The sequence below is a fragment of the Equus asinus genome, chromosome 2 (assembly GCF_041296235.1).
Source record: "Equus asinus isolate D_3611 breed Donkey chromosome 2, EquAss-T2T_v2, whole genome shotgun sequence".
NCBI classification, from domain to species: Eukaryota; Metazoa; Chordata; class Mammalia; order Perissodactyla; family Equidae; genus Equus; species Equus asinus.
This window is the reverse complement of record NC_091791.1, coordinates 115,911,888-115,938,522: the sequence shown is the minus strand read 5'-3', so window position 1 is coordinate 115,938,522 and position 26,635 is coordinate 115,911,888. Positions and strand designations below refer to the sequence as shown.

General features: G+C 42.2%; 1 protein-coding gene across 4 annotated transcripts in view; it reads right to left on the bottom strand.

The window, feature by feature from the left end:
* The window catches only part of LOC106834056 (neuronal acetylcholine receptor subunit alpha-7), a 107,136-nt gene that overhangs the window by 31,814 nt on the left and 48,687 nt on the right, over positions 1-26,635 (bottom strand). For 2 of the 4 annotated variants that reach the window (XM_014845482.3, XM_070496830.1), the window contains 2 exons: positions 24,396-24,440; positions 13,852-13,961 (listed from right to left, as the gene is read on the bottom strand). In XM_014845482.3, coding sequence (XP_014700968.1) covers positions 13,852-13,961; positions 24,396-24,440 — 155 coding nt within the window. Of the gene's footprint in view, positions 1-13,851; positions 13,962-16,781; positions 16,878-24,395; positions 24,441-26,635 lie in introns of all 4 variants that reach the window. The other 2 variants (XM_070496834.1, XM_070496837.1) reach the window with 2 other exon arrangements.

Here is a 26,635-nt window from a genome sequence, read left to right as displayed (position 1 = left end):
ATCCATATTAAGAGACTTTAAAAAAGCACATGATTTTACCAATTGATGCAGAAAAAGAGACTGACAACATTCAGTGCTCATCCAGAAATAAAACTTTCAGAAAACTGGAATAGAGGGGAACTTCCTCAGTCTGATAAAGAATATATACTAAAAAACTACAGCTTAAAATCATACTTAATGGTAAAAAGACTGAATGCTTTGCCCCTAAGATCAGGAACAAGGCAAAAGTATCTGCTTTCAACATTCTTACTCAAGATAATATAGGAAGCCCTCACAAGGAGAGTAAGGAAACAAAAGACATAGAGATCAGAAAGAAAGAAAACTGTCGCGGTTTGTAGTTGACATAATGGTAGAAATCATCTATGTGACTATGTAGAAAATTCCAAGAAATCTCTAGAAACAAACAAACAAAAAACCCCACATCAACTCCTAGAACTAATAAATGAGTTTGGCAAGATCAGAAGATAGAAGATCAACATAAAAAATTTGATTGTATGTCTATGTACCAGCAATTGCGGAAACTAAAAATACAGTACCATTTACAATCACTAAAAAAAAGAAACACCTAAATATAAACCTAATAAAGTATGTACAGGACTTGTATCCTGAAAATTACAAAATGTGATAAAAGAAATCACAGAAGATTTAAATAAGAGAGACATACCATGATCATGGATTGGAAGACTCAACATAGTATGTTAATTATCCCCCAAATGTTGTTGTTAATGCCATCCAGTGGATTCCAACTCATAGCCATCCTGTGTACAACAGAGAGGAACTCTGACTGGACTTTTTGTACCATCCTCTCACCTTCCAGTGCTATATCAGTTGATGCTCTGCTGTTATTCATAGGATTTTCATGGCCAATTTTTTTGGCAGTGGGTGGCCAGGTCCTTCTTCCTAGTCTGTCTTAGTCTGGGAGCTCCACTGAAATCTGTCCACTATGGATGACCCTGCTAGTATTTGAAATAGTGGTGGCATAGCTTTCAGTATCACAGCAATTCACAACTGCCACAGCATGACAACCAACAGATGGGTGGTATGATTCTCTGATGAGGAAATAAACCCAGGCAGAGGTGGTGAGATCACCTAATCTTAACCACTAAACCACGGGGTTGGCTTTCCCAAAATGATCTGTAGGTTTAACAAAATACCCAGGAAAATTCCAGAATTTATTTTTCCTGAGGAAGATTAGCCCTGAGTTAACATCTGTGCCAATCTTCCTCCATTTTTTATGTGTGTCGCCAGCTCAGCATGACTGACAAGTGGTATAGGTCCACGCCTGGGATCCAAATCTGTGAACCTGGCTCACCAAAGTGCAGCGCACTGAACTTAACCACTACACCACCAGGCCTGCGCCAGAAAAATTTTTTGTAGACATAAACAAGTTCACTCTGGAATTTATACAGACAGGCAAAGGAATTAAAATAGCTAAAACAATTTTGAAGAAGAAGAGCAAAGTGGGAAGAAATACTCTACTCAATGTTAAGCCTTTCTATAAAGCTAAAGCAAGCAAGGTAGTGTAGTAATGGTAGAGGGAGAGATACAGGTATCAAAAGGACAGAACAGAGAACCCAAGAGCAGACCCACACAAATATGCCCAACTGATTCTGAAAAAGGATGAAGCAATTCAAATGAGAAGTATAGCCTTTTCAACAAATGGAGGTGCAGCAATTGGAAAACTATTGGCAAAAAAGATGAACCTCAATCTAAGTCTCACGTTATACAATAATTAACTCAAAATGAATCGCAGACTTAAATGTAAATCTTGAAACTACAAAACTAGATGAAAACAGGAGAAAAATTTTTGGGACTTAGGTTTAGGCTAAGAGTTCTTAGACTTGACACCAAAAACACAATCCATTGAAGAAAAATTTGATAAACTAGATTTCATTAAAAGGAAAAAAAAGACCTTTAAGAATTTGAAAACAAACCTACAGAAGGACAAAAGATATGTTTAAAACACACATCCAACAAAAGACTCATATTTAGAACATATAAAGAACTCTCAAAACTCAACAGTAAAAAAAATAAATAATAAAACACAACAACCCAATTAGAAAAAGGGCAAAAGACATGAACAGATATTTTATTAAAGATGATACACACATGACAAATAAACACATGGAAAGACGTTAAACATCATTAGGCATTACAGAAATTCAAATGGAAACAACAAGATATCACTACACACCTATCAGAATAGCCAAAATAAAAAATAGTGTTAACATCAAATCCTGGCAAGGGTGCAGAGTAACTCACTCACTTATACATTTCTTGGGGGGATATGAACGGCATAGATAATCTGAAAAAGAGTACAGCAATTTCTTATAAAACTAAACATCTACTTATACAACCCAGAAATTGCACTCTTGTGTAATTTATACCAGAGAAATGAAAACTTATGTTCACATAAAAACCTGCATGTGAATGTTCACAATTGCTATATTTATAATAGCTAAAAACTGTAAACACCTCAAATGTTCCTCAATGGATGAAAAGTTAAAACAAATTGTAGTACATCAATACCATTGAGTGCTATTCAGCCACTCTTAAAAGGTTACATACTGTTCGAGTCCATTTATATAAAATTATCGAAATGCCATCATTCTAGAGATGGAGACCCTGTTAGTGTTTGCCTGGAGCTGGGACAAGGAGGATGCAGTTATAAAGGGATAGCAGGAGGGATCTTTGAAGTGATGGAACAGTTCTATATCTTAATTGTGACGGGAGTTACACATATCTACACGTGATGAAATTACTTAGAATTAGGCACACTTACACATACACAAACACGCATATGTAAAATTTGTGATATCTGAATAAGCTCTGTAGATTGTACCAATGTCAATTTCTTGGTTATTATATTGTACTACAGTTATTTGAAATGTTACCAATAGTGAAATTTAGGAAATATAGGAAGATGTACCCCTGTACATTTCTTTTTCAATTTCTCATGAATCTATAATTATTCAAAATAATTATTTTTTTAATTAGAAGCTTACCAAATACCCAACAATGGTCAATTAAAATACATATTCTTAATGAGATATTGTCACCATTAAAACGAAGATTTGTAAAAGCCCATGGAAACATGGAAAAGTTTTGTGATGACTGAAAAATGCAGTCATTATAACTACATAAAAATGTATTAAGTGGATGGACTGAAGAAAGATATACAAAATGAAATTTATCTGTTTAGGGATGAAGGGACAGAAATTAAGCAACTTGATTTTGTCATGGCCATTGATCCTAGTTGGTTGAAATATAAAGACTTCTTTCTTTGCTTTGCCCTCTGTCTGGGTTACCTTTCATAATAAATGAGGTAAGGGTCCACAAGCCAAGATAAAAAAAAGAGTGTGACAACATCTACTAGAAGGACAGAAGGAACTGCAACCTTCAAACCCAGATGCTATGTGCCATGGGTCTTCAGTAAGCCTTTAGAGACTCCGTCTGGAAGTCTCTAAAATGGAACCCACACTACATCCTGCTTACTAAGAACACCAAAGTAACTATGTTATAGGCATAACACATCTCACCTGTTGATTAAAAAAATGCATAAGGAATCCTGCAATGATTCACTAAAATTCTGGAGCACTAATACATCTCTGGGGAAAGTGAGAAGCACTAACTAGGTAAGTACCAGGGAGAAGCACTCAGATGTTTAAAATTAAGTTCCCACTCTTTCTTTAACCATCAGTCACCAATGGTATGAGCATCCAGCATTCAATTGGATTTTCTCTGGACAACAAGAGAGAGACAACACTGTAACTGAAGTTAGTGTACAGGCTGAAATTTATCACTTCCAGCCACCAAATTACTCCCAGCTTCCACCTAATTAATGGGATAAAAGCTGGTGTCCATGCCCAGCAGGGCAGTCTTTCAGCATTTGGTCCAGCGACCACCTGTGGATGATTCTTGAGCTGTACTTCACACCTGCTGCATCAGACCCTGGGGGAGGTAGAGCTGAAGTTTCCATTGTTAAAAAGTACTTGGAGCTTCTTAGACAGAGCAGAAGTCAGAAAACCAAAATAGAAGAGTCAAAATGGGCAGCAGGACATAGAGCACCCATTTGGGCTGCAATGACTCAGAGGACCACCAAAGAAATGCCTGAGCAGCCTGAAAGCTTTCAAAGTTCATTGACTGTCTCCTCTTGAACCTTGTGCAGAAGGACTGCAGGTGTGGCTTGCACCTGGGCAGAGCGGTTCTAGAGCCTGACCCCAAAACCTTCCACAGCAATCCTGCTTCCGACATCTGGGTGACCACAGTGGGAAGAAGGCTGGGAGGAACATACGTGCTGCTTCTGACTGGTTTCACTCTCTTTGAGCTGCTTTGGTGAATTTTTTATAGTTTTCCTCAGACAACAGTCTGGTGCATTCACACCAGGTTGATTCCTCAGTATTTCACAGTTATCCTCACTATTGTAAATGAGACCCTTTTTTCCATTTTGCATCACTGTTATTTACTGACATTATCTCAGTTATTATCTCATCTTCCTTGCTCAACTCGCTTATTAGCTCGCAGTTTGTCAGCTGATTCTATTTTTAGGTAAATAATCAACTGGAAGTAATCACAGTGTTGTATTTTCCACCGTAATATTTAGATCTCTTATTGTTAATTTGCTCTCTGGTGCTCTAGCTAGGGTCCCCAGCCGACTGCTGACAACAGGGATGTTGGCATCTTCGCCTTATCTTGGATTTGATGTGGATCCAACTTTCCAACAGTTAGCTTTACGTTTGCTGCAGCTTTCTTGCAGATAATATTTACCCAATTATTAAAGATACCTTCTGGTCTTAGTTTATAATGTGTTTTGATCAGGAACTGGAAATGAATTTAATAATCTTTCAGGCTAAATTGAGATTATGTCTTTGTTTCCTTGCTTACCATGGATATGTAGTGAATTCCATTAGTCAACCTACCAAGTTAACCTACCCATGCCTACCTGGAATAAAAGTTATTTAGTATTTTTCACTTAATGCATTGCCAGGTTTCATCTGCCAGTATTTCTTTTGGGATATCTGCATTCATATTCACATGTGAGATTTGTTTGACACTTCTCTTCTATTGAGATGTCTCTGGCATGTAAATTTAACATGCCATGTTAGTTTTATAAATTTCCCATCTTTATCCATGCTCAAGAATAATTTCTATAACATAGATTTGTCTATTCCTTGAAGATATAAAATTCAAATGTACAAATGTACCTTTTCTTAAAATGTAGATCTCTGCCTACCTCGTCCATTTTTTATGTATTTTTAAATCTATCCTGATTTTCTACATTTTAGGTACATTTAGTAATTTGTATTTCCATAGAAAATCAACCATTTCAACCATATGTTCAATTTTAATATATGTTCTTTCATTTATTAATTTTTTTGGTATTTTTAAAGAACTAGATTTTAGTTTTTGATATTCTTGATTTTAAATGTGCACGTGTCTTTCATCTTTTTAAAATCATTTCTATTTACGTCTTTACTAATTCTTTCCTGCCACTTTTTTTGGGTTTATTTTTTGATATGCACATTCTCATTTTTTGAGGTAGAAGCTTAATTAACCAAATTTCAAACTTTTCTTGTTATCTCACTTTTACGCAGTACTTTGACATATCTCCCTGGTCTTCATATGTTCATTCTCATTGTCATTCATTCCTTAAAAGACATTTCTTAAAAGTTCCTGTAAGCCAAGATTAATCTGAGAGTGTTTTTAAAAAAATTAAGGGGAGATTATAGACATACATACATACACATTACTGTGTTCCTATCCCTTTGTTGTTAATTTCTACTTTTATATCATTGTAGTGAGACAATATAAGCTATATCATATCTACTTTTTCATAATACACTGGATATTTTTTATGGGTTAAAATAATTTTTGTGTATATTTCAAGTGTGTTTAAAACCGTATATATCTTTTTCCATTTTCTCCTCCCCAAAGCCCCCCAGGATATAGTTGTATATTCCACTTGTAGGTCCCTCTGGTTGTGCTTTGTGGGATGCCACCTCAGCATGGCCTGGTGAGCGGTGCCGTGTCTGCACCCAGGATCCAAACAGGTAAAACCCCGGGTGCCGAAGCAGAGCGTGCAGAACCCAACCACTCAGCCAAGGGGCCAACCCCTAAAACAATACTTTTCATTTGTTGGGTACAAATCTATATATTTCTTGGTTCAGTCTTAAGTGATTTACTTCATCCTATTAACCATACTTATCTTTCCTGCTATTGGGGTTTTGTCTACTTCTCCTATGTATTTCACCGGGGTTGGCTGCATATAGTCTGAAGCTACACTGTTTGCCATACAATTTGTTTTCTCAGTAAATTTGCCTCTAATCAATATAAAAATATTCAATTTGTCCCTCTTCATGCCTTTTGCCTTTATTTTTTATTTGTTGAAGAACCCTGCTAAATCTGATTTCTTTTTACAGTATTTTCCAGACACGACTTTTCCAATCCCTTTATTTTCCTCCTGTTTCGTTTTGATTAAAATCTCTCTTCTGTATATATCATAGAGTTGGTTGTTTTTGTTTGTTTGTTTAAAACAAAGTCTATTTTGTTTTTGGAATTGTTAGAAGATTTAAACCTATTTTCATTTTTGTGATGAGTGACTGTTTTAACTTATTTCTGCTATGTTATTAGCAGTATTTTTGATCATACTTTCTTACATTGTTTCCTAATTTTCTATTCATACATTTGGCATACTGACTAAATTTTTCTCATTCTTTATTTTCTGTCTAGTGTTTTGGAAGTTATATTACCATTTCAATTCCTCTGATATTTACTCCAGTATTCAACAGGCAGATTTACTTTTATCTTTTTCATTTTGTACATTTTATACATCTAACTAGGGCATCTCTATCATCCATGAACCAGAGAAGCCCTACAGAAAACTCCCACTGTTACTCCTTCTATTTCTCAAGTTCCTACCAACCCAAATCTCTCAGTGATTATTTATATTTAAAAATGTTAACAAGTATTTAAACTTGACTATGACTTTTAGTGGTTCCTCTGCCAACAACTGCTGAACATATTCCATGTCTATCTTTTTGGGTTTCATTTTACTGAAGTATATCCTTAAGTATTCTTTCAGACGATGTAAATCACTTGAGTCTTTAACAGTTTGAAACTGCCTTAGTTTTTACATGGATAGCTCAGTTCAGCAAAAGATTTTATTTTAAAAATAATTTCCCTCTAATATTTGAAAGTAATGCCCTATTAACTGAGGCAAATTGTTTCTTGTTACTGATTTTTCACTTTGAGTGCTTCAAAAGTTTTCCTTTTACTTGGATGTTTTAAAATTTCAGCATGATACTCAAGATATATGTCTCCTTTTGTTTACCTTGCTTAGTACTCAGCATGCTATTTGTATGTGAATAGATGAATACAACCATCCCATTTCAATTCAGTGGGGAAAAGATGGAATGTTCAATAAATCATGTTAGAACCATTTCTTATCATTTAAAGAAAAGTCAAGTTAGACCCTTACCTCACAGAATACGCAAAATTTCAAGAAGCAAACACAAAATAAAAAGTAAACTATTTGGTTTACTAAAAATTATTAGAAGACACTATAATAGAACACATTTGTAATCTGGTATGGAACGCCAGAGCCATAGAGGATACATAAAAAAATAATAAAAATATCTGATTTACTAAGAATGTACAATTTATTTTAAATAAAAGATCATAAATCATGCTAAAAGATAACTGGAATGATTTAAATTGCATAATCCTTCATAACAGATTGATACAGGAAGTGAAGGAGAATGGAGAATGATAATCTGTAGGTTAATTTGCTTCTCAGGCTAAAACAACATACGTTTTATGACCCATACATGACATCCTTGCCCCAAACACCCAGAATTCATTTATTTTTTATTTATTGGTGTTGGGAAGACTGACTGTCAGTCCAGACAGTGTGAGTTCCAAGTGCTATTACCCAATTTCTGGCCTCCATCAATCTCCTACTGGACCAGGGTAATGGCCCCCAATAGTGCATTCACTCACTGTAATTTGATGCTTTCCTTGTGCTATTTGCCACACTAACTTTTGGAGAATAGCATTTGGTTCCTCCAATGGAATTCACTGCCCAGTGGGGAGAACAGGAATGTTAAACCTGGAGTTGCGACATGACACGGTACTTAGAAACATGAAGTCCTCCATGGCACCCAGCGGCCCAGAGGAGGGGATTGTGCTGGGAGTCAAGGAGAGACTCCCAGAGGAGAAGCCAGGATGGACTGATCTGAATTTCTTAGATTGTAATTCATCCTGACCCTATTATCCTAGTCATTATTCCCTCCCTTGAATTAAAAACAAATGCTTTTAGGGCCCTGCAACCTTTGGTCCCTTCCAAGATTATCTCCCACCGCCCGCCTAAGAGCCCTGTGCCATGGCCTAACTTAGTGTTCTCCCATGAAGGAGCCCTATCATGCTGCCCACAGGCCTTAATCTAACTGTTCTCTCCCTGTAGCCACTTGCTCTAAAGTGAGGAGACCACATAAATTATGTCTAAAATGGGTCACTCTTACAAGAGAAAGGGGCACTATTAACAACTGTGCCAGGACAGCAAGCATAACCCAAGACCGTCCCATGCTGTCTTGTCTGGTATCACCATCTTCCCACCAACAACTTCTCCCCTCCTCCTGCTGGATGAGCATCTCTCTCTTCCAGATCTTTCTCAGATGCCGTATCCCTGACACGTCATCTTCTGCTCCATAAGATGATCTCTGAGCCCTTGTCTTACACCCATGAAGAGGTTGTCAAGTGTGGGGAAAAGTGAAAGTGTTTGGAGTCAAGGCCTTGGTCCTGTGTGAACAAGCTGTGAATCTTAGAACCAGTTTCTTTAATTGTGAATTAGGATAGTAATTCTCAGTCATGAAATCAAATCAGATGAGACCACCCAGGGTAAAGGGATTTGTTACTGATTACGAATGTTGTGAGGGCAGTGAATGTGTGCTCTCCTTTTAGAAGCACGCTATCTTCTCACGTAGGGGGTCCTCAGAAAACTCCAGAGCTGAACTGACAGCATCAGCTACATCAGCCCTGTGGCCCTGCCCTACAAGCCTTGGCTTCTCCAGGTTTTGACACTTGCCGTGGGGTGCATTCAGCTTGAGTCTGGCACCCCGCATAGCTGAGGTCCTAAGGGTCAGAGGCAGACCAGTTCCCCATTCAGCCATCTCTTCCCTGTGAAACACAGCTTCCTATGTGCTCCTCCATGCAGGCAGCCAGTGATCAAAGCCCTGGGTGGGCAGTGGAAACTCGCAGGGACTGTCACAGCAGGCTGGGGAGGGACAGGATGGGGGCTGACCTGACCTTGGCCCCCACCATTGCGGTGCCTGCCCTCCCTTCCCTCAGGCAGCTCATGATGATCACTGAACTTCCCATTGAATTCCTGTCTCCCGTATTTATTACACAGACTCTTACAACCACGTTGGCTCTGTGTCTGATGTCACGAAGATCAATAAGCTCATCTCCAAAAGCCATGCTCTCGAGCTCAATTGGTCTTGGGGTCCTCAGAGAGCAGGGGGTGGGGCTGCTCAGTGGACTGGCCGTGCACCACAGGCAGGAAGACAGTTTGCCAGGCCATCCTGGATGCAAAACCATCCCTAGAAAACTTCAGTCACTGTTTGAAATTTTTGGCCGTTTGAAATTCTGCTCAAATCCTTGCACAACGGTTTGCATTTTGTCATTCCACGCTGGTTGGCAAGGGATTTGGTCAGAAAAGTTGGATGTCAGATGCTGAGGAAAGATCATCAAGGAGTGATGGTGTGAAAATCCCACAGCAGCTGATATGGGGAAGAGAGAGGCTCTCCTCTTTCAGAATGAAAGACAGCAGGCTCAGGCCCAAAGGCATCAACTCAGTGAGAAGAATTACTTTGCTTTGTCTAACTTGCAGAAAAATAAAACACAAGAGTTCTAAAAGCATGACCAGAAGCAGGCCAGCCTGAGGCACGTCAGACTCTGGAGTCAGGCACACCCTGCTGGGTGACCTTGGGCATGTGGCTGAACCTCTCTGAGTATAAGTTGTCTGTTCTGAGAAATGTGGATGCTAATACTAACTTTGGAGCCATCAGGGCCCTTTGCAGAAAGAGGGGAACCAAGCAGGGGTGCTAACGGTCTGCTAGCAACAGTCCATGCTGATGCAGACAGGCTGGGCTCCCAGTCAGCCTGAGGCAGACCAGTAACTGGGCTCACACTGGCTGAATGATGACATGCAATCTTGTGTCCTCACTCTCTCAATTTTACTGAGAAGCAGTGGAAATAGCAAAAGCAAAACACATCGACTGCTGCATGCTGGGAGGGGTGCACAAGCAGAGAAGAACAGATCATAACTTCTGAACAGAAAACCATGGGATGGGGATCAGTTGATAGCAAGTCAGAAGGAGAATATGAATAAGCATTTTGACAACTACTCAGAGCAAAAAAGAAAGGAAACAAAATTCGACAAAAAGGATCAGAGCTTCTCATATCTCACTCATGGTAAAAGCCAAGGCCTGGGAGACACGGGCCGCACCCCCTCCTGTCTCTGACCTTCTCCCCTGCACACGTTGGACACAGGGGCCCCTTCTGGTCCTCAGACAGACCTGATGACATGTTCCTGCCTCAAGGGAATCAGAAAAAGATAAATTTTCTAAAAGATAAAGTCATCACACTTGCACAAACATAAAATGAACATGTCAAAGATTTAAGTCATTAATTAAAGAGGGAACCAGCAAGGTGTCAAAAACCAATTCTGAGGAGGATCCAAAGAGCAGGCCACCAGGAATGTCGATGCAATCTGTTAACAGAGGAATCAGTCCACTAGACAAGATCCATTTGCTTCTCCATGGACTAGAATTATCTGCAGTGCTATTAGTTTTCTAGAACTTACAGAGCTGAAAATTAGTCCAAAGACCATGACAGGCTGAGTCTACTACAGAACAGATAACCCGGGAGGTGACCACACCTAGCATGCCACAGGACACTGGTTATCTTTCTCTTCTTCATCATTTTTTTCTTTTTTGGCATTTCAATGTCTTTTACAACCTTTCCTGATAGGTCTTTTGTACTTGTTCTTTCTGCCAAAAACATTTACCTCCCTGATGCTGTATGGCTTGTTCCTTCGCCGCCTCCTAGCCATTCTGCTGGTCTCAGGCCCTGCCTCTGGCTTTAGCACTTGCTCGTTGCTCTCCCTGGTGTATTTTTCTTGAAGCCCCTATAATCCAGTGTGTGCTCTCCCCTCTTCATTTCTCTCTCTACCTTTCCCTAGAGGGCAGGGATTTTTGTCTGGTTAGATTACTGCTGTGTCCTCGGATGCTAGGACACTGCACAGTAACAGTGTGTAAGCCTTCACTAAATATTGGTTGAGTGAATGACCAAATGAAAAACAGCTACGGTGGTGAGAAGGGGAGGTCTGGATGGACAGTTCAGAGGATGATTCCGGAGATGCAAACATAGGTTGGCCAGTTCCACTCACTTCTTGAAAACAGGCTACTGCTCCACCCTCTTCCCATCGCACCTTATTTAGAAACAGCCTCCCTCCACATTAGGTCTGAATATTTGATTATGCATATGTCATAACAGAATCTCCTAAAACCTCCTTCTCCGAGGCCCAAATTACCTTTCCTCAGCTGGAGAATTGTGCCACATTCAAGAGCTGCTGCTGATGTCCTTTCAGTGATGGCCTCCTGGGCCCCCAAACCCCAGGCCAGCCATGACTGTATAATGAGACTTTGAGCACCAACCAGTTAACCTTCTTCAGGAGCCATTAACAGTGACAACACTGAATCTAAGAGATTCACTCCCTAAGATCCCATTCCACATGTGGACCCATGTGATACCATGATAACACACAAAGGCCACAATGGAGCAGCTGCAACTCATAAGGAGGTGGGTCTCGCCTCTGCTCTGTTACCTTTGTAATCTACCTGCCTCCTCTGCTGTGGCTGAGAAACTCCCTGAGGCCTAGGATGCTTTCCCTACCAATCACATCCCTGCTGTCCTCCCCGCCCCTCCTAGGAGCTGGGATTGGATCTTCAATCAGGCCAAGGTGAAAACAACTGGAAACTAAGTGTGTGACTCATCTGCGCTGCAGGTGACCATGTCAACAGCTGTCCCCGACACCCAAGGCCCTGACAGCTGCCTACTCCAACTATCTGCAACCCTGCTGAGGGCTAGAGGCTCTGGCTATCAGAGCACACTCAGTCCACGCATGGGGCTGGCAAGCAGAGGTGGTGTCCAGAGCTGAGATCCATGGAAGCAGCTGTCAACCTATGACAGAAGGCAGTTGGCAGATAAATACCCCAGAGAAACCCAATAGGAATGAGCCCTGTCGTGCACAGTAGTAGTTTGCTTTTTAAGACATTCTATATTGGCTTCCCTCCCTTCCCTGTCTCATTTGTCCTCTCAAACTACACGCACTCAAATTCTTGTCTTGGGTTGACTTCCAGGGGAATCTAAGACACCTGGGAAGGGAATACATTCTATTTCATTGGTGACTCATTTATTAGCATAACTGCAAGCCCTCACAGGCTGGACCACACTGCACCCAAATGTGGCCTGCATACATTGCCCCCACCCAGGCTCTGCCATCAGCACAGAGTAATGGGAATGCGTGACAGGAAGAGAGCTGTAGCCAGGGGACTGCAGTCTCAGAGCCAGACCTGAATCTGCAGACTCAAGAACAGAGAGGCCCAGAGAGGCCCAGAGAGGCTGAGGCAGCTGCCCACAGTTGCATAGTGTAGCGGCAACTGACATGTTGCTGGGGCCCAGGCTTTCTTCTGCAAGCAACCGCCAATACCAGCAATGCTTTTCCTTCCATCCAAAGGTGAGAACGGTGAGGAGCCATCTATAATCACTGTTCACTTTGAGCAAGATTGCATTCAGAAAAATCCTTGAACTTCAGGCTTAAAGTAAAGCAGGATAAAGCAACGAAGAAACCCCTGGAATGAGCATCCAGCAAGGATGCTTTTTTCTGCTCGTCCTCTCCTCAGAGCAGCCTGGCCAGCTGTCTGGCGACTGTAATTTTCTCACCATCCATCAGGGAAATAAAGCAGCCCATCCCAGAAATGATGCAGAGATGGCTGTTTTGCAGTGACCCAATCGCATCACAGCATGGAAAATGTATTCTCTCTCAAAAGCTGTTAGTGGCTCATGCCTGGACTCTAATGTCAAACTGGAATAGAGTGAGAGATGTGACGGACATGTTTGGAATGCTTACCCTATCCTGAATCAATGCTCCTTTCAAAACTGTGGCTTACACAGAATGATAGCATGTCCCCCTCCTTAAGGAAAGACCCCCCCAACACACACACACACATTAACGAACAATCACATGAGCCTACTGAGACAACACATCATTTTGTGCGCCTGAACGTTAGCAGAGAGTATTAAGCTCAACATCTTTCAAAATCCCCAGGTGTGCATCCTTGTCAGGAGTTAACTTCTGGGGGAGCCTAAGACACTTGGGAAGCAAATACATTCCATTTCACTGGTGAAATCGATTAGCACTCTTACAGGCCAGCAACCTCTCGTGCCGTTGAACACAACTGGTGCCATTCAGGAGGCAAAGGTACTGCCACATGCAAGAATGCCTCAGTGCCAAGATGCAGGGAAATAATCTATGCACTATGATGCATAGTCCTATGGACATGGTCATCTTAGGCAGCATGCCGGGTGACTCAAACCTGCACACCAAAGCAGAGGTCACCGGAGGGGGGACAGAGCTGATTTTTAAACACCTGGCCACTTACAGAGCCTCAAAGGGGGCAACGGTCTAATTATAAATAATGTACCCAGCATTTCTATAAAGTACTCAAATATGCTTTATTGTTAAACATATGCCACAATAAAATCATTTTTCCTTTTGCACACTGTGCTTACCTGTTATAGAGAAGAATGTCTGGCTTCCAAATCTGGCCATCTGGGAAACGAACATTCTTCACACCCGGATACTCTGACATATTCCACTGTAAATAGTGATCTGTCCAAGACTGACACATATAGGCAATGACATTAAAGCAGCACTTTGCTTCCTTGTCTAATGATATTTCTCATAAGAAATTATTGGGTAAGTTCAAAGCCAAAGAGAGTTCCAGACATTTATTTATGCAATTGAGTTGCTGTCTATAAAATATAAGGAAATTGGGGATTCAATAATACCTTCCAAAATGACCATGTATAACATAAAAATGGCATTTAAGATCCTGCCTTCACCATGACCACATTCAGACAGTAGCATTCCAGTTAATTCCAGCCCACTGCATGCCCACAAGCCTTCCCCTCCCACAGCAGATGGGTTATTTCTAGCCAAATGAATAACTACTTTGCTTTCAAAGTTTTCCATTGTAAGGACACTTTGGAAAAACAAGTTCACTTATTTCAGTTGGAATAAGCAGCAGGCTGGAGAAATATAGGATATGTATTTTCATGAAACAACATTGTGCAGCTGCATAGGAACCTCTCAGAAACTTCTAAGGGTAATTTTCAGACTTGAATTCTTATTTTCTTGCACGATTGGCGCTTCTGATGGCAGAAATGAACAATGTAAACACTCGGCCTTGGTGGTAAGACACTGAATTAGGACATGAGGATGCAGGTGAGGACTCGGGAAATATTCACACAAACACAGTACATCTCCTGGGGCTAGGCCCTAATTTCATTCTCAAGTGACCTTTGCCAGAGGAAGGCCATGCCTGGGATCCTCCCTCCCCAGACCTCACACACCAGGCCTACCTGGGGTTCACTACTTCCGTAAAGGCTGCTCAGGTAGGAACCACCTGCAGCTGTTATACAACCAATAGCACCCTGCCCGGCTCTCAAGGCTGCAGGTTTGAACTCAGCAGCTCCACCAAGTGTGCCATAATCAGGGCATGCCCTGGAACGGGCCCCCATCCTGCATCCAATCTCCCTGGGGCCACTTGTGCTTTGGAGCTCAGACTTTCTCAGATTTAGAAAGGTATGTGATGTAACACCCCAAGCTGGGACCAGAGCAGCTCCCCATAATCAAATGCATCATTATTTCTGCAGTGAAACATGCATATTTATACCAAGTGAGACAAAGAAATGCCTCAAGTGTACAGCAATTTCAATTTGATTTTAGTCCAATGAATTTGATGCAAAGTTACAAAAACATTAAGGGAGAAAAAACAGTTAATTTTCAAAGCTGTTGAGACTGGCAACAAGTAATTAAAGGTCATGTCCCAGAGATCCCACCATTCTCTGGAGAGAGCAGGCAAAAGTCAGGAATGGCTGTCCCAGTTCTGGGACTGAAATCAGACGAGGTAATAGGCAGGGCAGTAACACCATTTTACAGCCATGGACCTCTGAGAACGAGGGTGTGTTTGTTAATGTATAATGTGCTGAAGAATCATCTGGGGCAGTTAGGATAGAGACCCACCCGGCTGCTGTTTCTAATTAGATGTGTGTGGCTGATGGAGGGGAGGGGAAGGAGAGGAGAGGGGAGGTCAGGACAGCATCGCACCCAGGAAGGGCCAGTCTTGTTCAAGTTGTTTTGCAGGAACGCCTGGGCACCAGCTAAACTGTGTTTGCTGCAGCCCGCTCAGCCTCTGCACCATTTGGCCAGAGCTCCCTTCTTTTCTCTCCCTCATTCAGGGCATAAGCCCTTTCAGACCCAACCCCAGTGCTTTCTTTACTGTGATCTCATAGCTCACCCTGGATGCTTCTCTGAGTTGGGGGCAGATTACCATACAGCCTGCTACTTTCACTATCACCCCCATGCTGCGCAGGCCTTAGGGCTCCCAGACCTGCCCAGAAAGGTGAGCATGGTAGGCACACACTCATCTCCCCTGCTTGCTGAAATGATGGGCACAGGGAAGTGGGAGTGCTTGGTCAGCCAAACATAAACCTCTTCTAATAGCTCCACATATGAGTTGCAGGACACCTCCCCAGCAATTTTATATCTCCTCCTGCCATCCCGAATCCTGCTCTTACTCAGCTGCATGTGCCCCATGGGCATGCATCCTGGCCGTTCTGCTCGCTCAGGGTCCTGTGTATGTATACCCATGCTCACCAGGATCCAGATGTGTCAGCAAGATTACATTCCTATTTACAAGAGGAGATTGGGGCACAGAGAAGCAACACCTTTTTAGTCAGTCACTGACTCAGGACTCAGAACTGCATTATCTGACATTAGCAGGGTGATCAATCGTTGGTTCTTCCAACCCAATCTCTCTGCACTGGCAGACTTTGCACCACGACACGTGGGCTGCTCCTCATCCCTGCCAGTGCTGTCCATCAGCTCACAGTGCCCTTCCTTACTCCAAAGCCAAGCTGGGTCTCTCCACCCTAGGAGCAGAGAGAAGGGCTGCTGGGCACTTTGGAATCAGAGAAACCAAGGTTTGCACCAGGGCTCTGGTAGAGAAGAGCTATGTGAGCTCAAGCAGGTAAATCACCCTCTCTGAGCTGCTGTTTCCTCCTATGTGCCCTACCTCACAGGACAGAGCTGCAAGGATGTCATGAGATAATGTGTGTAGCACTACGTAAACATCACATGACCCTGGTAGGCATGTCATAAATGATGGCTTTAAAAGAAAGAGGGTTTCCTCCATTTTACAAAATCCTAGAGGATGTGAGAGCTGTAACAACTGAGCTGCAGGCAAAGGTGGAGAAGAGTGGGCACCAATTCGGAGCTGGGAGTTGGAGCACGAACCTCAGTGCTGCGTGCCCTGGGAGCCGGAGCAGAGCTCACAATCCCTCAGGTTTCCATGAAGGTTTCCTAAGGACCGATGTAGAAAGGGGCTTGTAAAATATTAAGTCCCAGAAAGAGGTTTGCTTCCTCTCAAAGCACTCACTTGCCAGGCAGATCTCTGGGAATGTCCTGGAGGGCAGAGGCACGGGGCAAAATCTTCCTACACACAGCACCCGGCATGTTTTCCATACATGGGCACCTGAAAATAAGCATCAATCTAGAAACGCCAACACTCCCAGATCTTCACCTCCAGAAGTCTGTGCTTTTCCTCCTCTCCCTACGTCTGTGTGATTCTTCTCATTCAATCTTCGACAGGAATGTGTGGGGTGTTAAAGGGGACACATGGGACAGGAAGGGGCCCTTGATCTAAAAGGCACTGTAGAGAATCCCTATCCTTCTGTGGAGCTGAGAACTGGGCCCACTAGAACCACTCTTAGAAACTCTTTTTAAATGTGTGTGTACGTGCATGTCTGGAAATCTTTATAGCAAGAGAGAAAGAGATAGCAAGAGCGAAGAATGGGAAAGTTGTCTGTGTTTTTAGAAAAAATCCTTTATGGTGTAATAAAAAATATAGTTGGTCTTCATCCCAGGTTCCAGCACAGGGATCCTAAAACCCTTGGAATTTTCTGAGTGATAGGAGTGTCTTGTGTTACTCATAAAGAGCCCTCTTTGAGCACACCTGAGGTTATTCTAATGAAGTAAGGTGACTTAGGGTGGGCCCCTAGATAGGCCAAGGATGCCATCTTGCAGCTGGTGACCAGAAAGGCCAACCACATGACTAGGGGGTGAGAACTTTCAGCCTCACTCCACTCCTATCTCTATGGAGACTGGGTTATAAAAACCCTTGAACAACAAGATTCAGAAAGCCTCTAGGCTGGTGAACACATTCAGATGCAAGGAGGGTGTCTTGCCACAGAGGGCACAGAAGCTCTGCGCCTCCTCCCATACCTCCTCTACGCATCTCTTCCATCCAGCTATCCCTGAGCTGTACTGTTTATAATAAATTGGTGGATGTAAGTAAAGTGTTTTCTTAAGTTCCATGGGCTGTTCCAGAAAATTACTGTACCTGAAAGGGGATAGTGGGAAACTCTGAATTTGAACGCAGCTGGACGAAGTGTGCACAGCCTGGGCACCCCATTTGCAGCAGGCATCTGAAGTGGGGGCAGTTTTGTGTAACTGAGGCCTTAACTTGTGAGATCTCAAGCTAACTCCAGGTAGATGGTGTCAGAATCGAATTGAAAGGTTGGACACCAAGTTGGTGTTCCGAGATTCAGAGAATTGTCTGTTGGTGTGGAAGACACCAAGTATCTGGTGTTAGAAAACTCCATCCATATATATGTTTTGAAAATTATTCCTGCCAAACTATTTTGATCTCAGAGGAAGAAAGCGGCCTCCTTCTCACTTCCCCAAAAGTTTTTTCTCTCAGTGAGATATAATGATTGAAACATCACCCTAAGCCATGGATTGCTCTCAGGGCCCTAAGCAAGCCAAGGGCTGGCTTATCTATGAGCATAATCTGTGGCATTTCTGTGTGTCAGAGATAAAGTGATAAAGAATGCAGAAATTAAAAAGGTAAACATTTTAGAAAAAATATGTTTACAAACTAACATTCTACGATATAACAGCTATTAGCTCCATGATTAGCAGGTAAAAAATAGAGAATAAACATTAGAAGGATGGGAAATGTAAAGCCAGAAGAATAGTCAAAATTCCAAAATAAGAGAAGACAATTTTTTTAAAAAAAAACAATTAGCTTCAGATGGCTCAAATGTCTCTTCAGAAACTGACATGGTTTCTTCATTTCTTCTCATGGATTAAAATCAGATTGTCTGACAGGCCTCCCAAAACGATAAAACTAACTCACAGAGAAAATACACCTGCTGCTTCCTCCCAGGAATATGAAGAGGTAAGTGGTGAAGTCACCGTCTCTCCCTTTAGTAATCTAAAGAACTGGAAATTCCTACAAAATCAAGCTAAGTGAGAGACACGAAAACAAAATCAAACTGTAGGACAAAGAGAACTCTTTTTTTTTTTAACTTTTCTGCCTCTTCTATTTTGAATGTATAGAAAATCTATCATTTGCAGAATATTGACCTCAGAGCTTAAATATCCTGGAGAAAATATTATGCGGATTCAGATTTTCAGAACAGGAATTCAGCAATATGAAACTCTGGGAGAGAAAATCCAACTGCTGAGAGCCATTTCCTAAGCTCTCCATTCCCCTCCTGCTCACGTCTGTCCTCCCTCGGGACTCCAGCTCTGTTAGCCTTCGATATCGAGCTTCATTTGTTGTTTGTACCCAAGATTCCTGCCGGGTCAGGCCATTCTGGCCACTAGTTGGAGAACACAGAAGACCAGAAATCAAGGTGGTGGTGGTTTTCTAAATAGCCCCGGGGCAGCTTCCACGGCCTGTCATGGTGACATCTGAGTTCCCCATGTCCCTGCTGTGACTGCAGAAGGAATGCCATGGTTTTCCAGAGGGAAGCACTGGCTAGGCCAGATGTTCTGATCATATAACTATTAAGGTCTGTTCTAAACCCAAGATACTTGTAACCTCCTAAGATTCAGTGAGGAGCCAGTGTTACAGCTGCTACATGAGCTACAGGTGCCATTTTCTAGATAAATGTGTCACTTAGCTTTATAAGGACACATGCATGTTTTCCATATGATGGGTGCCTAAAACAAGTATTAATTAATGATGCCACACCTAGAAATGCCTATGCTGCCAGATCTTCACATTTAAAAGAGTCTATGTCTTTCCTTCTCTCTCTTCCATTCCTGTAAAGCAGAGATATCTCCCACCTGGGGGATCCATTGTCCATACTATGAGCCTGCCTCCTGCCACGTCTCTAGGGAGTTACTTGTTCTTGATATTTTAACTTTTTTTAGAGTGTAAATTTCACAGCCTGATTATAAATGGTTTGAAAGAAGAAACTGGTCTCATCCAATTCTGGGTCCCCCTCACATGGCCTAGTTCAATGTCTTCCATATAGCAGGTGCTCAAAAAGATTAGCTGAATCAGTCAAAGAGATTAAAAGTTGAGTTTTAAAACAAATGAAGCTGCAGATGCTTACGCAAGTGCAAGTCTTAATGAGAAATAAGTTATGCTTGAAAGAAATTTAGAGGTCTCTGGTGACATCACCCAAAGCAAGGGTGCTTATCTATGGAGCACCAGAACTCAGTGCAATAATCCATGTACATTTTTTCTGGAAACCATCACTCTCTAAAAGAAATTGCCAAATCATATACGTTGCTGAAGATAATTGCTTATTGAGGGGTAAGAAATACAGGCACCAGGGAGACAAACCTGTCCAGGACCTAATATGTCACGAGCATATGAGGTATGTCTCTCTCTGTAAGAAAAATGTCAACAGCAGTTCTGTACCTTACAGGGCATGGGAAACATATAGTTTTATGTAAAAACAGACGCATTTGCATCATCTTCCCAAATTCCCAGAGCTTTATCTTATCCCACAGTGTTCAAAAGTTACTTGAGAGTTGGCTTATTTCATATCATAGTATCTTAGCCCCTCCTGGGTTCACCTTGAGGTTTTTGTTTCATTCATTCATTCCATAAAACTTATTCATTCGGTGCCTGCAGTGGGCTAGGAGCTGGGGGTATCCAAACAGAGCCCTGGCCTCCTCGTGCACACATCCTAGTCAGGGAGGGAGACCCAGGTCCCATCAACAAATACACAGTGCGAAGGATGGCCCACGGTGACAAGTGCTTTGGAAACAAAATGAAGCAGCGGTGATGGATGAGATGTTTGTTTCCCCCCAAAATTCCAATGTCAAAGCCCTAATCCCAATGTGACGCTATTAGGAGGTAGGGCTTTGGGGAGGTGCTTAGGTCATAAGGGTAGAGCCTTCATGAAGGGGATTTGAGCCCTTTTAAGAGGAGGCCAGAGAAAAAAGAAGAAAGTGTAGATAACTGAGGGAAGATACAATAAAAAATAGGAAATGTCCAGAAAAGAAAAGAAAAGAGGCCAGAGAGCTAGCTCACACTCTTTCTACCATGTGAGGGCACAACAAAAAGGTGCCTGTCTGCAATCCGGAAAAGGGTCCTCAACAGAACCCAATCACACTGGCAACAACCATGATTTTGGATTTCTAACACCCAGACTGTGAGGAATAGATGTCTGTTGTTGATAAGCCCCCTAGTTTATGGTATTTGTTATAGCAGCCCAAGCTGACTGAGACACAGGGTAAAGAGAATAGAGTGAGCTCCAGGAAGAGGAGAGGGTTTGAGACAGTACATGGGAACTCAGGGAAGACCTCACTGAAAAGGTGACCTTGAGGAAGAGACTGTTAAGAAGTGAGGGAGAAAATCAAGTGGTTCTTGAGGAAAGAGCTTTCTGGGCAAAGGCCCTGAGGTGGATGTGTGCTTAGGAGATGTGGGCAGGACATCCAGGAGTGCAGTGATGGGAGAGGAAGCAGGGTCAAGGCAGGCAGGGAGTCAAAAGCCACTTCAAAGATTTCAGTTCATATGCCGCTGAGCGAGACAGGAACCCCTGTAGGGGTCTGAGCCAAGAAGGCTCAAGGCTGAACTTCTATCGTCTCTTAACTAGGATCACCCTGACTGCTATGATGAGAAGAGGCACCACCAGGGGAGGTAAGGTCTGACACAGGAAACCTGGCTAGGAGGCTTTGTAATAACAGAGGTGAGAGATGACTCTGGCTTATACCAGGATGGAAGCAATGGGGTTGAAGCCCAATGGTTAGATCCTGGATCTATTTTGAAAGTCTCACTGCCAGATTTGCTGCCAGAATAGATGTGTGTGAGAAAGACAAGAGTAACGAGTGATTCTGAGGCTTTTGGTCTGAGCGTATCGATAAATGGACACACTATTTATCCAGATGGAGAAGGCTATGGGAGGGGCAAGTGTGAAAGAGAAAAGAGGGGATAGTTTGATACATACTGGGTTTAAGAACCTATTGGACACCTGTATAGCGACACCAAGGAGGTAGCTAGAGCTCATCAAAGGTGCTTTAAGCCGGGAGAATGATCCTCCAGCTCCTGGAATGATGAATGGCTGGAGAGACATGAAGAGACAGCAGAAGGGACTCAGGAACCACCAGTGAGTTAAGACGAAAACCTAACAGAGAGCTATCCCGACACTCAGTGAAGAAGGATTTCAAGGAAGAGGGAACAATTCAGTTCTATCAAATGCTCCTGAGAGGTCGAGTAAGATAAAGAGAAAAAATTAATCACTGGAAAAACCAGAACAATGGTGTTCCTTCCCACTGAGGAGCGGTGAGGGTAGGGCAGGAATTGGCAGGAAAGGGACTCAGTATCCCCAGAATGATGGTGCAGTTCTGCTCCTGGATGGGGGCAGGGCTGCAGACATGAAGACATCACAGGCAATTCATTGCCTGATACACTTAGGATATGAGCATAGCATTGTATGTGAACTTTGCCTTGAGAGGAAGGAAAAAAATATATAAACTCAAAGATCTGCATAAAATATGCAGTGAAAGTGCACCGATGTCCACTATTCTACTTTGAACTGCATTAAAAAATAAGCTAGATCAATAGAAAAATGGACAGATGGTCAGAGATGGGATAAAGCACGGAGAGTCAAGTGCTAATCACAGAATCTAGGAGGTGGATATACGGATGCTCACTGTAAATTCACCTTTTCAATATCTTTAAAATTTTTTATCAAAAAAATTGGGATAAACCACTACTTATAGCATTTAACAACCTGGGATTAGTGGTTTGCTTGCCCAAAGCCAAATAAGGGTGAATTTAGCTGAGAATGAAGGAGAGAGAATGAGGACAATGGGAGGACACTGCATGGAGAAACCTTGCTGTAAAGGTGAGGAGGAAACCAAGGAGTCGCTGGGCAGGGTTGATGGGGACATGCTACAGCATGCCTGCTTGCCAACGAGAATGACACATGGAGAATGATGATGCCAGAGGCATAGGGACATTGTGAAGCAAGGTTCTCAGCAGGTCCCAGGAGGTGAGACCTTGTCCCCTGGAGGAAGGACTGGCCTTCAAAGGGAGCACAGATCCTGCACCCACGGCAAAAGAAAGCTAAGGGTAAGTGGGCACAGGTGTGAGGGTGGGATTCCCTCACTGAAGAGTGTTGCTTTAAATCCTGTGGGGAAAATTCCCAAGGGTTTCTGCTTTGCCCATTATGGGTAGGTTCTACAAGGGGTCTCAGACACAGCTAAGCGCACCCTGCGACACGCAGCAGATGGCTATAAGTGAATCTTTTTTCTCTCCTTCTGCTTCCACTTGTATTACCCCTAAAACTCACGTGCCTAAGAACCATGTGGGTGTCACCTTTACCTCTGAGTTCACTTCTCCTACCCCCACTTTACAAAGAAAAACTATTTCTCTTATCTCAACTCTTATCCTGGGACATTGACCCCAGAAGCAAATAAAGGGTCCATTCAAAATACCAGTATCTATGTGAATTGTGTTAAAAATTGGGTGACAAATACTTCCAAAGATCAGATGGGCTTTAATTCTTTTAATTCTTTGCTTTCAGCAAAATTGAAGGAGAAACTAATCAAGCTGTGAGCTGATACCTTGAAGAAAATGATATTATTTTTGGCATGCAATCTAGAAGAAGTTCAAGGAATTGAATTACACTGCTGTGACAAAATGTCTCTCATTATGAACTATACCTTTTACTACATCTATTTTTAAAAGTTATAGAATTGATTGTGAAATCTGTATCAACACCTTGATTCTAGTAATAAAGTCATCTATGAATACATAAATGAATTTAAAACAAAGCCCTATCTTTGATACAGAGATTAATTTCCAATTTTTATGCTTAATAATTATTTATTAAAATTTGTAATTAGTATCACCTCGAAGAATTACCAATAATCATGGTAATTCTAAATCAATCCAGAAGAAAGAAATTTAACACTTCTTTTCTGAGGGAATAATTTTATGTAAATATTTACATTTGAGAGAACCAAGACAGAATGATTAATAAAGGACTTTCAAATATAAAATTATACCATATTAGGATAAAGTTATGTGTGGAAAGTGGAATAGAAATGCAAGCACAAAGAGAAAACGGGGCTATGTAAAACATCTGGCAGTTGAAGAAGGGCTTGTTCGTATATTTTTTAAATGAATGATCTGGGCATCAAATTACTGTGGCATTTAGATTCCACTTAAAATAGAGACTATTTTATTTTCAAATGTCAATATTTACAGTTTGATGGAAGGGACATAATTAGCAATTAATTAAATGTAGATTATAATTTTAGGATGTCAAGCTAAAAATCCATGAATGGAAGAATATAGCATTTCAACCTTCTCACAGGCATCACCAGAACAGGAAGTGTGAAGATCTCTGGCTTAGGCAACACCCTGTGGATGCAAATATGCACCTCTGGAGGGACTGGAGAGCAAGGCAGGCGCTCCTGAGCCATGGGGACCGGTTATGGTGCAGGCTGTGGACATCTAAATGCAGATCTACATCTTAAAATTTGTGTTGCATGAAGTGCTTTTGAAATTTCCCCAAATCACCCTGTAGTGAAATACAAACACATGTGAGCCTTGCAGAATGCAGAGCGACACATCCAAAGGCGGGACGCTGTACTTCACTGCTGGGCTATTGGAGTAAGGGGTGACAGTCCTGGCTTTTCTCAAAGGACCTCTGCTTTCCCTGCAATTCAAACACAAGCATCTCAGAAGCAAGAGCAGGAAGAGTCATGGGTGAGGACTGCCATTGTCTCAACTTACCATTTGCAGCCAAATGTTGGTGGTTAAAACTTGGTTCTTCTCATCCTTTAAAGGAAAAAAAAAAATTCAGAAATATGGTTTATGTGGTTTACAAAAGAAGAAATGATACAATTATTCATGTTGGAAACTGACTGTTATGACTGCTGGAGTGTGTGAAAATCAGAATGCACCAAGCACTTTCAAACACACTCAAGCACCATTTCTCCAAAGTGAAGCTTTTCTATTTATTCTGAAGTAATACACATTTATTACAGAGTACTTACAAAAGATGGAAAAGCATAAAAAGGAAAAATTAAAACGCCGCAACCTCACCTCCAGAGATGACATCTGCCAATGTTTTAGCTTATTTTTCTCATTAGTACATTTTTTATAACTTAAAAATATATATAAAATTAGGTGCAAATTTCAATTTTTTTAATTCAAACTTATTACCAGAACATACAGGGTTTTAAACAACTGTAAGTATTGTATGTTTCCCTCCCTGGGAAATGGTGCATGGCCTCTGTCAGCTGCCTTGCCATGTGCTGATGGTGCTGTGTGGGTCACGTTCTCCATGGTCCCTGAGGGTCTGTCTGCCTTTTCTCTCATCCTATTGATCTACCAGGCAGCATGCCAGGTCCTTGACAATTACCCGTAAGATAAATCCTGTCCAGGTGAGGAAACTGAAGGTCAGAAGGGTGAGGTGATTTTACGAAGGAGCCATTCAAACTTGGATCCTTCTCACTCAAGAGCCCCTTTTTTCGTTTCCAAACTGCCTAAGTATGGGACCCAGCAGGGTGCCAAGTCTACACTTAAACTGGAGCTTGGGCTGCTGTATCAACTGTGGCTTTTCCCTGGCACAGGGCACCTAAAGAAGATTCTAGTCAACATCAGCTTTTCCAACTGGGATACAACCAGCTTTTTATCACAGCTGGACAAACCCAGCAAAGCCTAGCAAAAGCCAGTGCACATAGAGACAAAGGAGCAAGTTTCCTGCAATAGTTACACTGAGAATGCTGTTATTCAGTACTTAGTACTCAATTCCAACCTAAAGGATCCTATAAATCAGCAACTGCCACCCTCTTCAGGTGAAAGTATTCATCAATGTCCCCATGCAGATGTGCACAGAAGCTGAGACCGTGAGCTCCTGCAACAGGGGCTACCTGGCCTGGTTCACTGATGGCATCCACAAAAACAGACCCGATGTCAGGAACAACATGACATCTGCTGAGGCGTTGACAGAGGGTAGGGATGCAAATCAGAAATGGATGCTTCTTCTCATTAAAATAAAAATGTGTTGAACAGGTAAGGAGTTGGCAGAGATTCTTTGATGCATCAATGACCCTGCCCCAGGTGCTCACATCCTGGGCACCTTAGAGAGGTGAGATTTGGGGGAGCAGGGATTGTGAATCCTGCAGAGAAGACAGAGCTGCCTGGGGAGGAACAGACGACAAGTCCCAAGGGTCCAAGGCGGGGGGCTGTGTCCAGAAGCAGCTGCCAATTCTGTTACAAGAAAAATGCATCCCCCATTTTGCAAAATAAAATATGCCAGGGTTTTTGGTGGAAAAAGTTGTGGAACTAACATTTCTCCGTACTCTGTACTGAGAAAATGGTCCTAACAGAGCCACGCATTTGAATGGCAGGAGTACCCCAGTTCTAGTTCAATCTCCAATATTATTTAAAAGCACTGATAAACTCTTTTAGGACATATATCTGTCGCTTCACCTTATTAAGAAGTTGTTGCTTTTAATGGATTTAAAATTAGCTAGTGTTCCATTTAGGTGGCTTTCCTTCTTTTAATTGCTTCTGTGTCTTCATCTTCTGAGAGAAAAGTTGCTGTGGTTTGGGAGCTCAATTATTACCAATCTAATTAAAAGGCTTTCTTCTTTCCAACATTCTAACTGAAACCTCATTAGAGTGAAACAGAATTTCTGTGGTGTGTCGCAGCATGGGACTGAAGTATGGCATTTCAAACTGTAATCAACACTGAGCAGCAGCCAGCCACCACCTGAGAGCGCAGCCAGCGATGCCAGGAATGGAGCCTTGCATGGAGACTAGGGAGGAAATGCCTGCAGGACCAGGGAGGAGGCTGCTGTCTGCACTCTCAGAGTGGGTCTCCTTCCACCCTCCCCATCCCAGGGCCACCCACTAGCTGAGGCTCTCAGCTCGCTCAGTCTGCACTCTGACAAGGTGTTCCACCTCTTTCCCACCCTAGTGTGCAGTGTGCCTCTCCGCCCAGACTGAATGTTTCTGTCCCCCCA